Source organism: Mustela erminea, chromosome 5 (assembly GCF_009829155.1).
Source record: "Mustela erminea isolate mMusErm1 chromosome 5, mMusErm1.Pri, whole genome shotgun sequence".
Classification (NCBI taxonomy): Eukaryota; Metazoa; Chordata; class Mammalia; order Carnivora; family Mustelidae; genus Mustela; species Mustela erminea.
This window is the reverse complement of record NC_045618.1, coordinates 111156612-111175504: the sequence shown is the minus strand read 5'-3', so window position 1 is coordinate 111175504 and position 18893 is coordinate 111156612. Positions and strand designations below refer to the sequence as shown.

Here is an 18893-nt window from a genome sequence, read left to right as displayed (position 1 = left end):
GTAGCAAATATTAACAAAATTCAAAGGATATTCATTCTCGGTAATACCAAGATGGAGACTATGTGTTTCTTTTTATTATTATTAATCTTGTCCATCACCCTCCCCCAACCAACTTTTTCGAGTCTAGTTGACCCACAACATTACATTCATTTCTGGTGTACAGTCTAGTGATTTGACAGGTTTATACATTAGTCTATGCTCACCACAAGTATAGCTACCATCTGTCCCATTATATCGCTATTACAATTCACTGTATTCCTAACGATCTGCTTTTTATTCCCATGATTTACTCATTCCGTAACTGAAGGCCTGTATCTCCCACTTCCCTTCACCCATTCTGCCCATCCACTTCCCTCACTCCCTCCAATTCTGCTTTTTGTTGGCTTATTAATTTTTTTTGAGATCTAATTTATGAGTGGAATCATACGGTATTTGTCTTTCTCAGACTGACTTCTTTCACTTAGTATAATACTCTCTAGGTCCATCCATATTGTCTCAAGTGGCAATGATCTCATCCCTTTCTGTGGCTGTGTAGTATTTTATTGGATATATATATCATATTTTCCTTATTCTTTTGTCTACTGATGCATACTTTGATGGCTTCTGTGTCTTGGCTATTGTAAATAATGCTGCAATAAGCACAGGGGTGCATGTATCTTTCAAGGTAGCATTTTCATTCCCCCTGGGCAAATACCCAATAGCGGAATTATCAGAGCATATAATATTTCTATTTTTAATTTTGTGAGGGACCTCCATAGTGTTTTTCCACAGGGGATGTACCATTCCAACCCTTTTTATACTTTTCTGCATTAACCCAATTCTATGGTATCACTTGTCATTATGCTTTATTTTTACATTTTCAAAATTCAGTATTTTCTAAATATTAAGCCTAGGGGCTCCTGGGTGACTCAGTGGGTAAAGCTTCTGCCTTGGGCTCAGGTCATGATCTCAGAGTCCTGGGATCCAGCCCCGCAGGAGCCTGCTTCCTCCTCTCTCTGCCTTCCTCTCTGTCTACTTGTGATCTCTGTCTGTCAAATAAATAAATAAAATCCTTAAAAAAAATTAAGCCTGAATTATTAGGCACGTTTCCTTAATAGTTTTTCATAAGTCTTACTTGTTGCATCGTTCCTGCATCGATGTAATCTCTTGAAATGCTGGAATCGTTTCTACAGCCTCTGAGTTTCTGGGAGCATTCTGGATACTTCTCATGCGCTGAAGAAGTAAGGTCAGTAACAGCTGCTGCTTCTCCACATTTTCTTGGTAGCGGCATAAGGAATCTTGCAGCTCACAGAGCTCTTCTGTGGTGGCCGCTTCTTTGGTTTTTGAAATTTCAGGCAGATCCTCTTGAAGACGATCCAAAATAATTGCTTCCCGTTCAATCTAATTCAATAAACAAAAAAAGAGAACTGACTTAACAAAGATGCACTCTGACCATTTCAGAAGCTGAAATAGACCTTGGCAATCATCATTTTTGTATCCTGGCTGGTCAAAGGGTTCCTAATACCATATCTTCGCTCGAAGTAGTATCTGTCTTCCTCGAGTTGGGAATCTTATTCCTGCAGCACTGGAATCCCAGAGTTCTGATCCCAGCTGCAGATCTGCTCACCATTTAATTTATGAAATGAAGTACTGCAGTCGTGAGCTGAAGGAAACACTGTTGAATAGTTTCATAAATAATTTCCTGCTCCTTCAGATTTCAGGTGCAGAAAGCAGTGATGTCTCCTGAGATGTCTATAAGCCAGAATGAGCCCCCCAAAACTGCAACGCCTATATGTGGTAGGACAACTGCCAGACCATGTTTCTACAGGTGTGTTTTCTTCCACATCCTATTCTTGTATGCTCAAAAAGGTACGTCCAGTACTTCCTCATTACTCGAACACCTACACCAAAGGGAAAACACAGTCCTAACTAATCATGTATTTGTCAACACGGCAACATGCAGAACCCGGAAACACGTAACGCCGCGCATCTGCAGAATGGAGTTGTTCCACCTGTGGCCCCAGAATGAAGACACAGAAAAGCAGATCTCTCTAACGCACTTCTTCAAACCCCATGGCCCCCACCCTAGTTGTACCATACATTTACCAAATTCTGCCCTGGCGCTGTCAGCTCTCCTGCTCTAATGTTCCAACTTGTCAGCCACCTTGCAATCTTGACATTATGGAATATCACACCGGCCAACTACATTTATTCAACGTGAATGAAAACGAATAATGAAAATCTGGATCCAAAGGGTAGAAAATAAAATCTAAGAGAATTTAGGAATTCCAGCATAAATTACGTTTCCAGGGGCTCAGTGGTCTAGGGAATGCCAGAATTCCATACGTAAGGATCAACTTGTTCAATCTTGCACCTCTACCATTAAGAAAGAGCCCCAGCATGGGAGGTGCCCATTGGGATTTTGCGGGCAGTCTATGCTATCTGGAGAATACTGCTCAGATGCATTTATCAGAATGCTGCCAGTGTTGAGGGAGGTCTGCAGCAGGGTCAGGCGCAAGTATAAGCTGCCTGGCCACTTGGGCCATATGATCCAGCTGAGCCAGGCGGCTCACTAGAATACATGGGTATAGACAATCCATCTCCGACAGACCTAGTTACGGAATGTATGCTTTCCATCTCCTCAAACCTAAATTCAGTTGGATTAGAAGTGCTAGTTCTTAGGCAGGCAGCTACACTTCTACTTGGGAATAAGATTTTTATCTTATTTTACTCAAAAACCCTTTTGGGTTCCACTAGCTTGTTTTGCAATTTCCCTGCCAAAGAACCCACACGCAAAGAAAGGAACTGCTGTTATTGTCAAAGATAATTGTACACCTAGGGTTTCTGCTATACATCAGGGTTGAAAGAAACATGTCTGTAACCCAGAACTTAATGGAGCATCTCGTGGTGCTTCTGTGCCATGACGACCATAAAGGAGCCACCATGGCAACCATGACCCAGGAGGAGTAAAGCCTCGAAAGGTTCTGTCCTTTCTCAGTCCAGTACTCCTCTTCCCCCACCCCTGTTCCCTGAGATCACTTACCAGAATAAACCATCTGCCCATGAGCCCCATCTCAGGCTCTGCTGTCTGATAGAAGTTCGTAAGTAATTAGGGAGGGGCGTAATTAGGACAATTTTACTCAAAAGCCAGATAATACTTCAACTTATGACAGACAACCAAATCCAACCCAGTATTACTCAGGAGTGAAGAGAAATAAACTACTGATACAAACAGCAATAGGTATGCATCTCCCACGCACGATGCTTAGTGAAAAGATGCCAAACCCAAAAGGCACAAACTCTTCAAATCCATTTATATGACATTCTGGAAATGGCAAGTCAGAGGAATGGATGCCAGGGGCTGGAGGTGATAGAAGGGGCTGATTACAGAGGGGCACAAGAGAACTTTTGAAGGTGATGAAATGTTCTAAATCTTCAACTAGATTCATTGGTGATCATGTGACTGTGTTTGTCAAAACTTAGGCTAAAGAGGATGAAAACAGCTCCCAAATCAATAAAACAGTTTCTACAAAAATTGTGCATTCATTCTTCTAGAAGAGACTCTGCAGGCCCTGAATGATTTCCCTTGGACGCAGAATTCTAATAATATGGCTACAAAACTTTTAGGTTCACAATCAAGAGTCTAGAAAGGGAAAAGGAGCCATAGTAGCACCACAAGTAAACGAGTGAAGGAGACTGATAACCCCGTAACCAGCACTAGTAAAAGTCCTTTGAACTTTGGTACATGCTGAAGAAGTCAGCCTTATGCCTCCAATTATCCCTGAAAGCATGACTTTATTCCAGCACATCATGATCACTGAAACAAAAATGAGGACTCTGAATAACCAGAGATGAATAATTAAATCAAGCAGATCCTGTGTAAGAAAACAGGAAGGTAAAATTTTAGAGGGAAAAGAAGGTAAATCAAAATTTTAATTTATATTTTAAGTCAAAAATTTAAACACAACATTTAAATTTCTGAAAACCTACTCATACAAAACCTTTATCCCATAAAGATACTGGATTATTCTATTACTATCCACATCTTAAAAAAAAAAAGAAATTCATTCTGTCACATCCGAAAGCACCAACCATGATAACAGGATCTCGCATGTACAGGTGTTTAGATGATATCATTTTTATTAAATGGATACAAGCTACTCCTACAACAATTCAGTGCGTGTAAATGTCATTTAAGTTGATAGTTTCATCATTAAAAACACCGGAGCATATGTCTGACTCCTCCTCTACCACTCACTTGTGCATTGGGGCAACTTACTCAGTCTCACTGTGTCTCACTTTCCTCGTCTACAAAATGAGGGTAAAATAAAAATATCCAGCAGACAGGACTGTTGTGAGAATAAGTGATAATACGTATAAAGTGCTCAGAACTCTGAGGGACACACACGCATGCACCATGCTGGCCCACTAAGTGTTACATTTGCTGTTACTGTTACTACAGGACCACATATTTTGTCTGTGCTACTTTTGGAAAAACACACTCCGCCACCAGATGTTGTCAAATGTTTCCATGAATAATTACGAAGTTTTAAATGAATAAGGTCTGAATTAATCAAATATAATTGCAAATGGGTGTACAGCAATAGAGAGGCAATGCAGTAAAATAGAACAAAAGCTTAGAATTAGCCTAGACGTGGGTTTCAACAAGAACTGCCCCTCAAGAAATATTTACTAACTGCCTACTAAGCGCAAGGCCCTGGTCAGATTCTAAAGTTACAGCAGCGAGCAAAACAGGTGTGGCCCCAGTCCGCAGCCCCAGCTCAATCACTAGCTGGGAGGTCTTGTGCCAACAGAAATCTCTCCGTGCCTCAGTATCCCCATCAATAAAATGGTAATAATATTTAACTCCCAAGGGTAATGCAAGGGTTTGGTGGTGTCCTGTGTGAACAGCCCTCTTCGGACGGCACACAGCCTACTTCAGGAACTCCACTGACTGTGCCAGTATGAATGGGAAAGAAGAGGCAAGCAGCAGTAATTTACAAAGTATCTTCATGTTTTAACATTCAAGAGTCTATTGACTAATCAAACCCTATCAGCACTACCACAATGATATTCACTTTCAAGAATATCAAGTTGTGTTCCTTAATTGAAGGATTTTTATTTTCATGTACAAAGAGCTAGCATTAAGGTAGGTATCTTGGAAATCTGCAGTAAGGTAGGTATCTTAGCTGACCCATTCAAGGAGGTTCACCTAATTCAACATAATAAAGCCTGTACCCTCCCAGTGCTGATGGAAACACTGGAGGCACAGACTGAGGCCATTATTTCCAGATGAGACCGTGCCAGTTTGAACAGACATGGCAAGGACCCTGAATGAATTTTCTCCAATAGCTCCGGTAGAGCTGTTGGTGGCCAATCTTGCTCTCTCGGATGCAACAGGGCAAAAAGCAAGAATACCAAATTTTAAGCAGAAAAATATGCTAATGTTAAACATTTACATCCCAAAGTGTGACCTACCTCCAGTCAAGTATTGACTCATTGTATTTCTCTCTTAAGTAAATTTAGCAAGAATTTTCACATGAATAAGGAAGAAGGACTTTCATTTAATGTTCTGACTTGTACATCATTTATACCTGATCCTTTGGTAAGATTAACGAATACCCTAAGATAATGTTATATGATTTTAAATTTTCTTTCTAAATATATGTGATGGTTTAAATCCAGAATCATACTTAGATTAACATCTGTGATTGATATATTATGGAAGTTTTCTTTAAGAGAGTTTTCAGCAAGAGCAACGTATATATTTTAAGTCCATAGTTAACAATTCATTGGAGTAAGTTTCCATAGTTAACCATTGTAGTTAACTTCAAAATTAGCTGGTTATTATGAATATTAATTAATTCTAACCTTTAGTATTCCATTAAGACAGTCATTTTAAAAGGCATTAACTCAGATGCACAATAAAGATTTTAAAGCTCAAATGAGCAAGTACTTATTTGTAAGTATACCTGATACCAAAAAAAGGGCACTATTAAGAAAAGAATTTGAATCATTTCTTGGAGATTATTTTAGTAGGACCTGACCTCTATAACAATTATTTGTTACGTATATGAGATATAAACAAATCTTACCAGTTGAGGAATTGTTTTATATAAAAACGAAATGAAAGTAACAAAACAATTTAAAGTGACATTTACTAGGAAACTCGCTTGATTGTTGGAAATGAAGCACTTACTTCTTCACTGACAAATTTCCATTCCCACTTCAGTTCTTCGCACCATGTCTCCCATTCTTTGGTGGCTTCCAGCAAATTCAACCATTTGTCCCACAAACCTGTCGTGGTTCTGAGCAAACACATGTCATCACTGTCCGTGCACGCGGGTCTCAGGTGTCTGAGGACCTGCCGTAGTTTCATTAATTCTTCTTTGGTTGATAGGAGCTTTGACCCCAAAGCCTTAGGAAAGAAAAGGAATAGGAGGAATAGAATGTCTGTTAATTTTTCAGAGACTTATAAACTTCTAAAGATCTTGAACTACTGATGATTTTAAATCATCCAGTAAGTATTCCATGATCCATTTTTCAGTCCTCTTAGAAGTCAATCTGAGAGAGAATTACCTACGTATAATTGTGTTGCCCATGAATTTGGAACTATGGTTGACAAAAATGACCCATAAAGCAATTCTTTGGAGTAAGTAAGTGTTCTGAAAAGTGAACATCCTAAAAGTTCATGGTTATTTTAATATAAGTCTCATTATTTCACTAGGTTGTTAATTTGCACTATACTTACCGACCACCAACCCATTATTTAGGGTTTTTGTTTTTGTTTGTTTGGGGACAGATGTTAAGCATAGGTAATTTAGAACGTTTTCATTCAAATCCTAATAACATAATGCCATAGATTCTAACAGATAAACAAATACAAAAATTGCATAGTAAGAATAAGAAGTAGCCAGAGTTTAGCCTTATGATAGTTGCATTAAATTCTCTGTAACTGATCCAACAACATCCAATAAAATAACATGAAAGGTGAAGCTTTAGGAAAAGTGATCACTGGGGGCACCTGAGTAGCTCAGTCAGTTGAGCATCTCCTCTTGATTTCCACTCACGTCCTGGTAGCACGGTCCTGAGATCGAACCCTGCCACGGGCTTCCACTCAGCAGGCGTCTGCTGGAGCATCTGTCCCTCCGCCTCCCCTCCCACTCACTCACCCACGCTCTTACACACACTCTCCCTCTCTCTCTCAAATAAATAAATAACTTTTTTTAAAAAGGAAGAAAGAAAGCAAAAGAGTGATCACTAAGAACAGGTTGCTACTGGTTTGCGACAGTCCCGTGAATCCAAATGATGAACTCTCTTGGAACCACTGTTTCATGTTTCCCCTGGTGTGCGGTTTGGGGTATTTTCTTGAGTGTACAACTCAGGTTGAAGATTTCTGTGAATCACAACAGAGCCGCATGCCCTGCTGCTGCCACTTGTTCCTTCTGCCAATTTTCAGCATACAGTCTTATTAGAGATGTGCAAATACTATTACCTTGCTCTGTTCCAAGCGCTCTAAAGCTTCTTTGTAAGATGCTGGCAACGGAAACACAGACTGCCTAAGAACTGCCTCCATTTGGTTTAGGTCACTGCAAATTTTCTCTTTAATTCTTCTGTAGCATTTGTAATTCTCAAGACACCTGTGAAGCACAGTTAAGGGGGAAAAAAGTGATATTAAATTTTATTTAGTACAATAAATTCTGGACTTCCCAGAATGAATTCTGAACACTTAATAAAAAACAGAAAGATATTCTTGTTTTGCTATTCAACAAATTTTTATTGACTGACTGCTTCTCACAGGGACCTGCATAAGACTTTTAACACAAACTTAACGGTGAGATAAGAGTATTCACTTATCTTGGGTTAAGCATCTGCCATTGGCTCAGGTCAAGATCCCAGGGTCTTGAGATCGAGTCCTGTGTGGGGTTCCCTGCTCAGTGGGGAGTCTGCTTCTCCTTCTCCCTGCTTGTGCTCTCTCACTCTCAAATAAATGAAAAAAAATCTTAAAAAGAAAAAGCCTAAACTGTACAACTGCATTCTTTTTTTTTTTTTTTAAAGATTTTATTTATTTGACAGAGAAATCACAAGTAGATGGAGAGGCAGGCAGAGAGAGAGGGGGAAGCAGGCTCCCTGCTGAGCAGAGAGCCCGATGCGGGACTCGATCCCAGGACCCTGAGATCATGACCTGAGCCGAAGGCAGCGGCTCAACCCACTGAGCCACCCAGGCGCCCCTGTACAACTGCATTCTTTAAGACTGCTAATGAAGTATAAATTCTTCACTGAAATTCTTGTAGTGAACCATTAATTCAACTTCCACAATTTAACTTGAGGAATTAGTCCTCAAAGTAGGAATTTATCCTAAACCTGATAAAACCTCTGCACAGGAAAATCTTTTTATTTATTAAACTATTAATTAAAATGGCAAATATTGGAATATACTTTCATATATAACAAAAGGCATGGCTAAGTAAATTACAACAATCCATTTTATAAAATATTTTATAGCAAATATAGTCACTTTTTGAAGTTTTACTACAATAAGGAAAAGAGCACATAGAGCAGCATATTTTTATAGAGCATAATGTTGTGCTATATTTAAAAACACTATGATGGGGCGCCTGGGTGGCTCAGTGGGTTAAAGCCTCTGCTTTCGGCTCAGGTCATGATCCCAGGCTCCTGGGATCGAGCCCCACATCGGGCTTCTCCGCTCAGCGGGGAGCCTGCTTCCTCCTCTCTCTCAGCCTGCCTCTCTGCCTACTTGTGATCTCTGTCTGTCAAATAAATAAATAAAATATTAAAAAAAAAATAAAAATAAAAATAAAATTAAAAAAATAAAAACACTGTGAATAAGACTGTCTGTATAAAACCGATACAGTCTAAATCCCTCCCCGAAAATAATTTAAAATCCACTATCAAATATATTTTTAAAAAATTATTAAAATATAATAATTAACTGGAAAGGAATTAAGGAGTATTCAGAGGCCCCAAAGTATATAAAGTGGAAATAGAGAGAAATAAGATGAGCCCTTAGGACAGTTTTTCACTTTGAGGGTATTTGCTGAGTTTCAATTTTATTAACTTCTTCCTGGAATGCTGGGTGCCAGAAGATAAAGACTCAACCCAGAACAGGTATTTAATAGGAAACCCTCTCTGTAAAGATATTTGTAACATATGTAACAAAAGACCAACTTCCAGGGGCGCCTGGGTGGCTCAGTGGGTTAAAAGCCTCTGCCTTCGGCTCGGGTCATGATCCCAGGGTCCTGGGATAGAGCCCTGCATCGGGCTCTCTGCTCAGCAGGAAACCTGCTTCCCTTCCTCTCTCTCTGCCTGCTTCTCTGCCTACTTGTGATCTGTCTGTCAAATAAATAAATAAAATCTTAAAAAAAAAAAAAGACCAACTTTCAAAATATAGCCTAAATCTCTACAAGTCAATAAAAAAAATATGAGCGACCCAGTAAAAATTGGGCAATGGCTTGAACAGGCATTTTTCAGAAGATGAAATATGAAAGACCAAGAAACACTCAAAAAAGAGGCTCAAATATATTAATAATAATAGAGATGCAGATTAGAACCACAGTGAAATATCACTTCTCATCCATCAGACTGGCAAAAATTAAATCTCCCTTGGGGCACCTAGGTGACTCAGTTGGGTAAGCATCTGACTTCAGCTCATGTCATGATCTTGGGGTCCTGGGATGGAGCCTCGTATCAGGCTCCATTTTCAGCGGGGTGTCTGCTTGTCATTCGTGCTCTCTCTCTCTCAAATAAATAAAACCTTGAGAACAGAAAATTAGATCCCCCAACATCGGTTATTGCTGAGGATATGAAAAAGCTTGAACACAGATTGTTCTTGGAACACTAGTCTGAGTATAAATAAGTAAAATCATATGGAATTTAAAATGTAAGGTGTACACACCAGTTAGCCCCACAATCACAATCCTTGGCATATATTCCAGGGAAGCTCTTGAATTTAAAAATGTTCCTATTGGCACCATTTGTAAATGCAGACTAGAAAAACCCAAATGTCTATCAAATAGCTAAGTGACTGAATTTTGCTATAGACAAGAACGTGAATAAACTTCAGCATCATAATGATGAATTTGAAAAAATGAAGTGACAGAAGAATACACATACATGAATATGGAGCACAAACACATAGTAAAAATATTTTAAAAAGGAAGAAAAATAGTAAATAAAAAATTGGACATAATGGTTAATTCTGAGAAGAGGAAAGGACCACACAAGAAAATTCAAAAGTCATGATGTTTACCTTTGAACTTTTGGGTACAAAGCTCTTTGTTTGATCACTATTCTTTATATCATATGCAGACTTTTATAAACATTCTGTTGTACATAATATTAAATACAAGTAAAATAAATATAATATTTGCTATGGCCTTCTACAGATAATAATTTTTAAATGTTTCCATAGTTTCCAAGTTAAGTCCTTATTTTTATTTTATTTTATTTTAGATTTTATTTATTTGAGAGAGAGGGGGAGGATCAGAGGGAGAAGCAGACTCCCTGCAGAGCAGGGAGTCCGATCCAGGACTCGATCCTGGAACCCCAGGATCATGACCTGAGCCAAAGGCAGTCATCCAACCAACTGAGCCACCCAGGCATCCCCCAAATTATTTCTAATGTGTACATGCTAATTTAAAAAAATCTTAATTTTGTTCTTGAAGGATTACCTTTAGGAAGAAGTACCTACCGTTCTAGTTCACTTTCCTTTACTTTGGCTGCCTCCGTCATGGCTGAATCCTTAGAAAGTAATTCCTGCATAGTACTCTGGAGTTGTTGTTGGGCTTCAGGGCTGGATATAGCCCCCAGCTTCTCAGTGAGGTCCTGGATGTCTGCGATTGTGGATTGCAATTCCTCTTGTTTCCAGCCAGGAATCTCCAGTGGTGCTTTTGGATTATCAAGATCTACTTTATGGGACGCAACAATGGCTTCACGGGCAGTCAAGATCCCCTTCGCCCTGATGACTGCCTCATTATAGTGTGTTATACTTTCACAAGCATCATTCAAAACATCCTGGTGAACAGGAGATTAAATGTTGCAACAAAGCTGTCAAACTTTGAGGATTTTTATCTTTCTTGAGTTTTTATACGCATTCATAGTATGTCTGGGTCTTAAAAGGGTTAGCATCTCCTACTTTTAGTTTGACAATATTAGACTAGTATTTTTGCTTGCATAAAGAAAAATTATTTCTAGATTTGCTAAGAAATCTGTCCTAAATTCAAAAATACATCTCATGAATCATGTCTGACAATATATATCCCTGTCCTAGAACTCTTATATTACACAATGAATTAAATAAAATAACGGGATATATTTAATATATATAACTTTAACAAATGTTGTTGGGAGGGGGAATTAAAGAAAACACACAAAAAAACCCCCAGATTTCTTGTGTTTTTATTTTTAGTTTTTTAAAACTGTATTTATTTTACATAATCTCTATACCCAACATGGGACTCAAACTCACAACCCTAAGATCACAACCTGTGCTAAGATCAGGAGTCCGATGTTTAACCAACAAAACCACCCAGGTGCCCCACCCATCTTGTGTTTTTAAATAAATGGCTCTACCACTAACTTTACTTTTGAGCACATTCCCTAATGTCTCAGACTTTAGCCTTCTCAAGGAAATAACAAGTAGCCAAAATAGGTAACTTTGAAGTTCCCTTCCAGTTTGGCTCTGATCTATTATTCTGGAGATTTACATCATCGTTCCTGTAATCTATATTAAAATCAAGTAGAGAAGTACTGACTTTACTCAACATTTGTTAAGTACTAATTTAAAGAACATTAAGATTCATACTATGACTTGACTTTATAGCACTTAAGCCTATCAAAATATTATCAAATAATTCTTTGGATTTCCCCATTCTATAAATTTCATGCAACAATTCTGAAAACACAGTGAAGGGCATTATACTAAGTACGAGTGTTCCAATAATGCCTAAGTTGTCTATCTTATTATTGTGGAAAAGGAGGGAATTTGTTGGACTCGTTCTATAACAGAGGTCAGCAAACTTTTCCAGTAAAGGGTCGGACTAAGTATTTTAGGCTTTACACGCCATCTGGGCTATCACAACTACTCAACCAGGCTGTTCTAGCACGAAAGCAGCCATAGACATTCTCTAAAGAAATGAACACGGCGGTGATCCAATAAAACTTTATTTACAAAATCAAGCACTGTGGGCAGATTTGGCCCATGAGCCTTCATCTGGTGACCCCCCACTCTAAAATCAGATATGGATGCAAATCCTCGTTCTGTTAGTGCTGCAAGAGCTGAGAAAATGTTGATACTCTGAACTTAAATTTCCTTATTTTAAAATGGGCCTATTAATAGCAACCACTTCACAGGGTTGCTGTGAGGATTAAAAACAAAGTATTGAGCACGGTGCCTAGACAATGAAAGTTCTAAATAGAAGGGGAGTTATTATACGTTCTTTTCACTACACCCTATTTCTTCTATTTTGCCCCGGTAGTTCTAACAAAACAAACAAAACCCAAATTTTGTCTGAGCTCAATAGAGGCTACAAGGGGTATAGAAATAAAGGTGTCACACTCCTCTTTCCCATCTATAAGGTACTGACTGTATTTAGATGTAAAATGAGTTGGGATCATAAGTTAGCCCGTTGCAAGTTGTTTTTTTTTTTTCGTTGCAAGTTTTTACAATGACTGTATTCCATGGGGAAATGTTCATGCAGAACCTGGAGCTTTTTTTTTTTTGAACCTGGAACTTCTTAAGAAGCATACTAACATACACACATACTAACTAGAGTAAAACGTAAAACCATGAAATAAAAAGAAATGCACTAATTACTGAATTAAGAAAAAAACTTACTGTGCGCATGTCAATGCTTGTCTTAACCTGCGCGTGAAGATCTTCAATGTCCCGCAATTTTGTCTGCACATCACAAGCGTCGGAAGAATTTTCATCTCTTTGCTTCTCAGTAAGGGCCACGGCTTTCACGCCATCCACTTCTGCCTGAACTTGCTCTTGAAACACTTCACAATTCTCCTTTTCATTTTGAATATGTTCAATGTCCAAATTTAAAAGTAAAGGCTGCTCTAACTGAGCCTTTATCTGATTCAAAACATGTAAGGAATTTTCCAGTTTGTCCTGAAAATCCTTTTCATCCATTTCTTGTGGTTGGGATTTCAAGATTCCATTTTGGAGAATCTTGTGTATCCTGTCATTTTCTTCTGCATACAGCTTTATTTGGAGTATTTCTTTCTCTTTGAAAGAATCATCAAAGGCCTTACTTTCATTTAATTTCTTTATTATCTCTTGACACAAGCACATGGCTTTCTCAATTCTCCGCTTCAAAATTTGAGCACTGAGCAAACTGCTTTCTGGCGATGTAGGGGGCGTTCCTAATACGGCTTCCGCCCTTTTCTTAATTTGCAGATCCACAGCCCTCAATTTATTTAGTGATGCTTGGTATTTGCCATATTCTGCCATGAAGATGTCCAGCTGCTTGATTTTTTCTTCAAGTTCCTTCTCTTTTTCAAATACTAGGGCTTGTAACTGGTCGAGCTGGGAACAATCCCAGTTTAGTCCCATGGAATCGAACACTTCTTTGAGTTTCAGCAGCCGCAGGATACCAGACTGAATACCGGTGATTCGGTCTTTAAGACCGTAGAGCTCCTCTTTAACATCTTCATTTATGTCTTGAGTTAGCAGCAGCTCGTTGCGCTGTATGTGGTCAACCTCCTTCTGAAGCACAGAGGCCTTTTCATGGAATTCTCTGTAAAAATCTCTCTTCTGTTCTACTTCATTCCATTTATTTTGAATGAATCTTTGCGTTCTGTTGGCTCTCGTCTTAAGATTTTTGAGCTGGTCGTCCAGAAATAATCTTTCAAACACACTTAGATCCTTACAGACAGGCGTTTGCTCCTGAAGGTGGGCTGCAATTACACTCTGGGCCTCCTGCAGTTCCTCCTGGGATCTCGTCAAAGTGGCCTGCTCCAGCTCTAGCTCAGCCTGTGTGGAGGCTGTTCTCACCTTGGGAATTATCAGCACCTCATTTTCTTGAAGTGAGAGTTGCACCTTCTCTATGACTGCGATTAATCTGTTCCTTTCTTCCAGTTTAAATTCCAACTGCTGTGACCTTTCCGTCGATTTTAAAATTAGCATCTGGTACTGATTCTGTATGTCCTGTAGGATGTGATTTAAATCATTGCTCTCACCTGCCGTAAGGTTGGGAATATTATTTTTGACCTCTTCAACCAATGACTCCACGGCCTGCTGCTTCTCCAGGATGCTGTCGTGGGTCACCTTGCATTTCCTAATCTGTGACAGAATGTCATCGGGGAGAAGGGAAATGGCGGGAGTGAGTTCACCTAGCAGATTCTTGACCCACAGCATCATCTCTTTCATCTTGTTCCTTATTTCGTACTTCTTGATCTGATTTTCCACCTGGGTGTTTAATGGCTCTGAGGCTTCTAATTGCTTCTGCAAGTTATCCACTGCACCTTCCAAAGTATTCTTTTCTTTTTCTCCCCAAATCCTCTTCATCTGAAATTCAGCTCGCCCCTTTAAAACAGAAAATTGATGTTTGATGATCCGGAGTTCAGTGGCCAAGGCAACCATGTATGCGCACCCCGCTTCTTCTTCCGGAGAGTCCGGCCCAAACTGTAGGCACTGCTGCTGCTGCTGCTGCTGCAGAGAAGAACCCAGGTCTTGGATCTCGCTCATGAGGAGTGTAAACTCCTCGTGCTCCACTGCTTGCTGAGAATACTTCTTCTGAGCCAGCTGTTTCACCTGCTCCCAGCTGTGTGCAAGTTGCTTGATCTGGCTTTCTAACAACTTCTTATCCATGTCGGTCAGACACTTTGATAAGTTTTCCCATTCGATTTTCATCTTGCTTAAAGAACCTTTTTCTTGTTCAACCGATGCCAGGAATTTTTTAATTTTGTCCAGATAGGTTGCACTGTCTAGGGGTCCCCTAGAAAGAGAAAAACAAACAGAGCTTGTTAATACTTACTACATACCAATATGAGGTTAGAGGTCACTAAAAGAAATGAATTCTTTGAATTCTCAGAAGAGACGATTAGGTCGTCTCTAAGAGCACTCCGTCCTAAAAATAAAAATCAGAATCTAGTTTAGTGTGGCTCTCGATGAGCCTATGACAACGTAGAAAGCTCATCTGTAAGGTATGTTTCATAAAAATGGAGAACCACAGGAAAGGAGTGAAGAGGGGAGGGGAACAATGTAATGTAAAAGGACTCTGAACTGTGAAGGACTTGCGGAAGGCTGAGTCTAGGACTAAGAAATTACCACAAAATCCAACCAGATCACTATTCTTTTGCCAACAATAATGACTAAGAGGGTATAATCATCAGGCTAGTGTTTTGAATATAAAACTGTTTCCTCAAAAGGAGATCACTGGAAGTAAACCGCATTAAGGCAAAACTACAAAATCAGCCTTTTTATGGTGGGAAAGTACTTACACAGTAAGATTCTATCTACAACCATTTGCTATTATTTTCAAAGCCAAAAGGAGTGTGTGTGTGTGTGTATATATATATATATATATATATATATATATATATATATCATTAGGATAGATATATATTCAGTATGTTCCAAACTGTTTAAGTCAATTATGCTGATATTCAGCAACTGCAAGCATAGAATATTTCTTTCCACCCCCACAGTTTAGGATAAACTCTTGACAAAAAGAGTGCCGAATTCCATAGAATTTAAATCTATTTGGCAGAATTTCCTGAGAATTAATTGCTTAACAAATTATTTGTGAAAGAATATGATTTAATTGTACAATCAATACAAATCATATAAAACTTATTGCACAAAACGGACAATTTTCTTCAATGGCTCCCATATGGAATTAATTTCATACTGTAGTATTAAAGTCATAATATCCCTTCACAGTATAAATTCTTAAAACTCGGGGCCTGTCTATGGTAGTGCAGCCTATGCTTGAATAAAAAGAATGCAAGTCCTCAATCCTTTTTTTTTTTTTTTTAAATATTTATTTTATTTTAGAGAGAGAGAGAGCACACGCATGGGATGGGGTTGGGGAAAGTGGGGGGTAAACAGGGGGCAGATGGTGAGAAATCCTGAAGCAGACACCGACACCTTGCTGAGTGCAAAACCTGTTTTGGGCTGAATCCCCAAAACCCGAGATCATGACCCGAGCAGAAACCAAGAGCTATACGCTCAACAAGGAAGCCACCCAGACGCCCCACAAGTCCTAAATTCTTATACTTACACTTTTAGACTTTCCTTCTCTGTCAATAAGGCTTTCACTGAGGTTTCAACTGAAGCAAGGTGTTCCTGAAAATCATTAAGGAGATAATACTGGCTTTCTTTATTTTTCTTCAAAGTCCTAAGTGCCTGAAGCAGATGGTCCAAGTGGTGCATGGAATGTCCTGTGTTGTGAAGAACCAAGGCACTTGTTTCTGCTTTATCGAGACACTCAGTTTGTTCTAGTGGCTCAATGGCTGTTTTCTTTGCTTCCAACTGGGCATATAATTCCTAAAAACAAGTCAAGGAAATCAGTAAATACATACTCACTCATTCACCTGTTAATATTTTTCTTTCCAATAACACGTTCTATCCCAAAAATGGGCTTTAAATATATCATTTGTACACACAGAAACTAAGGTACTGACATTTAAAAGCTTTTTTCCACTAGACTCATGTTAAAATCTAGACTGAAACTCAGAATTGGTCTAGGATTTAATAGCAATTAGATCTCCCTATTGTGTTAAAAGGTTCTGCAATGTCTACAGGAAGATTTATCATATTTTTAGATTGTTCTAGATTTATATGCACTCCATTTATATGCATCCTTTATGTATATCTTATTTTTATTATTCACATACATCACCCCCTCTTTCCCATTTTAAATACATGTTTACAGTCATGTAAACTCAGCTAGAATTGTAGGGGTCATTTTTAAAAAAACATGGCCATGTATTGGACTTTTAAGATTACACAGCTATAAATATATAAATATATAAACATAGCTATGTAAGCACAGCTGTAAAATGAAGGAGCACCCCATAATGCTGGTAATCAGGAAAAATAAACTTGTCAGAATCTGAAGAACACATCTGACAAGGAAGAGGAATGGTAAGTCAGAATTTCCAAATTCTGTTATCGAATAAGTAAGTTTTTAGGAACTTCATGAAAAAGACTAATGTTCATTAAACTCTTCCACTTTTTAAATGGAAAGATTTATACAACTTACTGATTAGTACATAATTATATAGTTACCAAATTGATCATCAGGCAAAGGTTAAATAAGACTTTTCATTCTGTGCAAGCAAGTTTCTGGTAATTAAAATATATTGTATTGCACTGGATAAATGATGCAATCATGTTGTCAGTGTTTTTCTTGTTTCCATACCTCTATCTCCTTTAATTGTTCATTTCTTAACATAACATCTAATTCTAAAGGTTGATTTTGCAGCTCATTGACTTTGTGCTCATCTTCAGTGTTTTTCATGCTTTCTTGAACATCCAGAGAAAGTTGTTTTGACAAAACCACTTCTACAGTTGAATTCTGAAAACATAAAAAGATTAATTGCTGAATAGTCTACCTTACAAATAAATAATTTTTCTTTCTCTTGGTGAAAACATTCCAGTTCCTTCTATTTACTTAGATTAAAGACTTTTCAAAAGTATCATTGGGCATTATCAAAGATGATTTTTCCATACAATATTTAATTGCCTTTATTGGTATCCCACCAAAAAAAAAAAAAACAAAAAACACAAACCCCTTTTTGGCAAGACAGTATAGGATCTATGATTATGTTGCGAGGCATAATCTAGGTATAAGGAGGAAAAGAAAACAGATACAGAAAAAACAAAAGTTCCAAAGTTTATGCTTAGTATTCACTGCGATGCAGAGGGCAGGGCAAATAAGAGGCGTTCAACGTTACTATTGGTAGTTTAAAATAGTAAGTGGACAGATGGCAGAAACACCAAGATTTCATGGTATTAAGAATGAATTATGCCTTACATCAATTCATAGGAAGAACTCCAAGCTGGGTAAGGCAGGTTATACAGATAGTAATGTGATCTTTTCTGAAAGCCACAAGAACTTGACTTTCTCATAGGGTACATAGAGACTGCACCTGCATTCATGCAGGTTCATTCTTTGGACAAATATTTGTTGAGTACATGCATGAACCAGGTGCCATGTCCAAAATATTAAAAAAGATTTCTGTTATTTTGTGAAGGTATTAGTTTTTATTTTCCAGTTGCTACATAAATGAAATACCATTTGATTTTGTCAAATACTTTCATGTTAGTAACATCTGTAGCAAGTCTGTGAATAAGACGTGTCCACCTCCCCCAACAAGGTAGAAACTGTTGTCCAAATGCTACGTGGATAGCACTGCAGACTGTTAACAGTAAGGGTAACTGGTTAAGAGATACATGCAAACTTTCCGTACCATCTCTGCAACTTTTCCATCAATGTAAAGCTAACCTAAAAGATTATATAAATGAAACAGATGTATGGAGGTGTATGTGTCTGGAGCTTCACTGAAACTAACCGGTAAGAAAATTCAGCTGACCAGTGTTAACTGATTTCAACATAGTTGGCACTTAGCACAAGTCACTTCTTTAAAAGGCTACAAAGGATTAAAATGATCTTATACATTTCCTCCATTCCCAACAATTTATTCATGCAAGACTATAGCTAAAAACCTACAGGAAGAGAGCATCTCAGGAGGAAGGATCCAGGAAGAGAGCAAGAGGGGGTCACACCACAGGCTCCAGCAGACTATGGGGGCTCCTTGCCAGGAGCCACAATCACCGGGGGTGGACACGTGCCTCCCACTTGACTTGATGGTTATTGTTCCTTATAGTACACCCCCCCATCCACCTACAGAATAAGAAAGAGTGCCTGAGGTAAAGGCTG

At 38.5% G+C, this 18893-nt stretch overlaps 1 protein-coding gene and 1 pseudogene across 11 annotated transcripts in view; both read right to left on the bottom strand.

Annotated features, from left to right (window-relative positions):
* SYNE2 (spectrin repeat containing nuclear envelope protein 2) overlaps positions 1 to 18893 on the bottom strand; it is a 330018-nt gene that overhangs the window by 133222 nt on the left and 177903 nt on the right. For all 11 annotated transcript variants that reach the window (XM_032344453.1, XM_032344442.1, XM_032344445.1 and 8 more), the window contains exons 46-52: positions 17373 to 17528; positions 16230 to 16495; positions 12836 to 14942; positions 10691 to 11013; positions 7475 to 7619; positions 6179 to 6397; positions 1115 to 1380 (exon numbers count right to left, since the gene is read on the bottom strand). In XM_032344453.1, the coding sequence (XP_032200344.1) occupies positions 1115 to 1380; positions 6179 to 6397; positions 7475 to 7619; positions 10691 to 11013; positions 12836 to 14942; positions 16230 to 16495; positions 17373 to 17528 (3482 nt within the window). The remainder of the gene's footprint in view (positions 1 to 1114; positions 1381 to 6178; positions 6398 to 7474; positions 7620 to 10690; positions 11014 to 12835; positions 14943 to 16229; positions 16496 to 17372; positions 17529 to 18893) is intronic.
* Positions 1389 to 5996, bottom strand: LOC116591987 (annotated as a pseudogene).